The 2114-nt window shown below is 51.9% G+C and overlaps 1 protein-coding gene across 1 annotated transcript; it reads left to right on the forward strand.

Annotated features, from left to right (window-relative positions):
* The first annotated feature begins 856 nt into the window (after positions 1 to 856).
* PPTG_11035 (hypothetical protein) lies at positions 857 to 1942 on the forward strand. The gene has a single exon (XM_008907280.1). It carries the CDS (start codon positions 1194 to 1196, stop codon positions 1854 to 1856), a length of 663 nt encoding a protein of 220 aa, XP_008905528.1. The 5' UTR covers positions 857 to 1193; the 3' UTR covers positions 1857 to 1942.
* The last annotated feature ends 172 nt before the right edge of the window (positions 1943 to 2114 follow it).

Consider the following 2114-nt stretch of genomic DNA (forward strand, 5'->3'; position numbering starts at 1 on the left):
CGCTGCTTGATAGTCGCTTGTTGAAAGTGGACAAGATTGCGCTCTCGATGCCTACTCAAGTGTTGTCAGAACTCGGCAAGTTCGAGAATGGAAGCACTCGGTGTGCATGAAGCGGCGCTTCTGGCAGGATCTCGTGGAGACTTCCTCTCATCCGGCAACTCTAACCGAATATTTATAGTTATGAAAATGTGGATGCTAGAGAAGAAGCATCAAATTCAGCGACGTCTTCTTCTTGTTGTGGTTTCACAATAATTTTGCTCGCGTTGCTCAATTGGGGCAAAGTGCGAATGCATCTCTTCCCAACGGACTTTGAGCGGTTGCGTCTCTTCGTGGAGGAGACCCTTCAAAAGGATCTTGCAACTGCCGCTCCTCTCTTTGACCCAACAATGGTCGGATTTTTTTAGTCAACGATGACATTTTGATTAGCTTTTACTCCCTCAGGTCGAAGTATTGTGCGACCATGGGATAGCAGGAACGGCTAGCGAGTTCAGTCGTGGTGAAAACAAGTGTGTTGACAATGTGTACATGGTACCCAGAACTCCAGTGCCACCAAATATTGTGCTGACATTGACGTCAGTTCCATGTGCAGGTGAGCGAGTGTGTCTCTGTCGTAAGCAACATGTACTGCTAGAGCAAGTTGTAGACGGAGTAGCAACCGCTAGCTCATTCCATTGCCCGCAACACACCACTCGTCGATGACCATTAACTGTAAATCGTCGTCAAAGAGCTGAAAGGCTCTGAATCGATCTTGTTCCCATATAGCGGCACTAGCCTCATTGTGATCCTCTGTCCGTGAAGTCGTTTGGGTAGTTTCTACTGATCAAAGTGGTACCTCGAAGCACGAGAAGAGGATGATACTATGGAAACCACCTATTCGTTAATTAACAACAATGTAAGGCACTTTGCATCGTAACCATACTAGTACCTGCATCTTCGCCGTGGTATACAGCGCATCAGTCGCGCCTACCATATCTACTATTCGCCAGCGACACCGGCATCGCGGCGCTGATACTTCTCTTCTGTTGAAGACGTTCTATTCACTGAAGTCGACGCTGATTGGGCGGGAGTGAGAACTGAGATGCTGCTTACTAAACCCAAGTCAGGAGATTATACTCGCGCTCAATATGCACCCCCATCCCGAAAGAGCATCAACTCCAATTCAGTCAGAGTAGTGCGCACTTCAGACGCGGGCCATGTCCAAGGAGGGCTTTCTGTTGCTGCACGACGAGGGCCGCCGTAGCCACATCTACTACTGCGTGCTGGGTGAGGGTAAGCTGCAGTTTTACACCAAACGCGACCGCGGCGTGATGGTCCGAGAGGTCATTCTCTCGCGCTCTAGACTCAAAGTGCGAGGCATCCCGGACGTGGACGGCCGCGGCTGTCCTTACAGCTTCTCCGTCAGGCTACAGCGGTCCAGGATCCGAGACGGCAGGGTGTTAGTCTACGGGACTCCCGTGCTGCTGGTGATGAGTGCACCCACGTGGGGAGAGCGCAAGGCCTGGGGCAACGCCATTCACGCCTGGCAGCGCAACTATTGGGGCGAACCGCAGCACAAGGCGCTGGGCCTGGCGCCCGACGAGCTCGAGGTGTTCTTCGAGACGCAATATAAGGCTCTACAAATGGTGTTGCAGACTGCGGTGCCCGAGTCGACCAAGCATGAGGGTGGAAGACCAAAGAAGCAAAGGGCCACGGCGGCGGCGGCAGCGGCTGTAGCAGTGCCCAAGGTTCTGTTTGGCAGAGCACAGGCGGTGAAGAAAGTGGGCAACAAAATGAGCAAGAAATTGAGGGAGAAAGCGGTCACTTTTTCGTTGCCGCCAATGGGGCTGAGCGTGTCCACGTCCGTGCCGACGGTGTAATTGGGGAGAGCGATCGTGTGAAAATGGTTCTGGTAGATAGGAACTAATTCGATTTTAACTTATATACATACTTTGTTGAAGTAAGATTGCGGGTACGTGTGCTAGTGGAATGCGTATCCTTATCAGACTACGCACTGCAGTGTGCACTGCGTTGTGCCAGCCGGACAAGAACGATTGAGCAATTGTAGCGATCTACGCGCCGGTCCGCGGAGGAGAAACTGCTGAAGAAGAGGAGACGGCCATTTAGATGAGGAGTTT

The sequence above is a fragment of the Phytophthora parasitica genome (assembly GCF_000247585.1).
Source record: "Phytophthora parasitica INRA-310 unplaced genomic scaffold supercont2.26, whole genome shotgun sequence".
In the NCBI taxonomy this organism is placed as follows: Eukaryota; Oomycota; class Peronosporomycetes; order Peronosporales; family Peronosporaceae; genus Phytophthora; species Phytophthora nicotianae.

What these genes read in the sequence shown, in the direction of transcription:
- PPTG_11035 (XM_008907280.1), top strand. Translation starts at nt 1,194, where the DNA reads ATGTCCAAGGAGGGCTTTCTGTTGCTGCACGACGAGGGCCGCCGTAGC.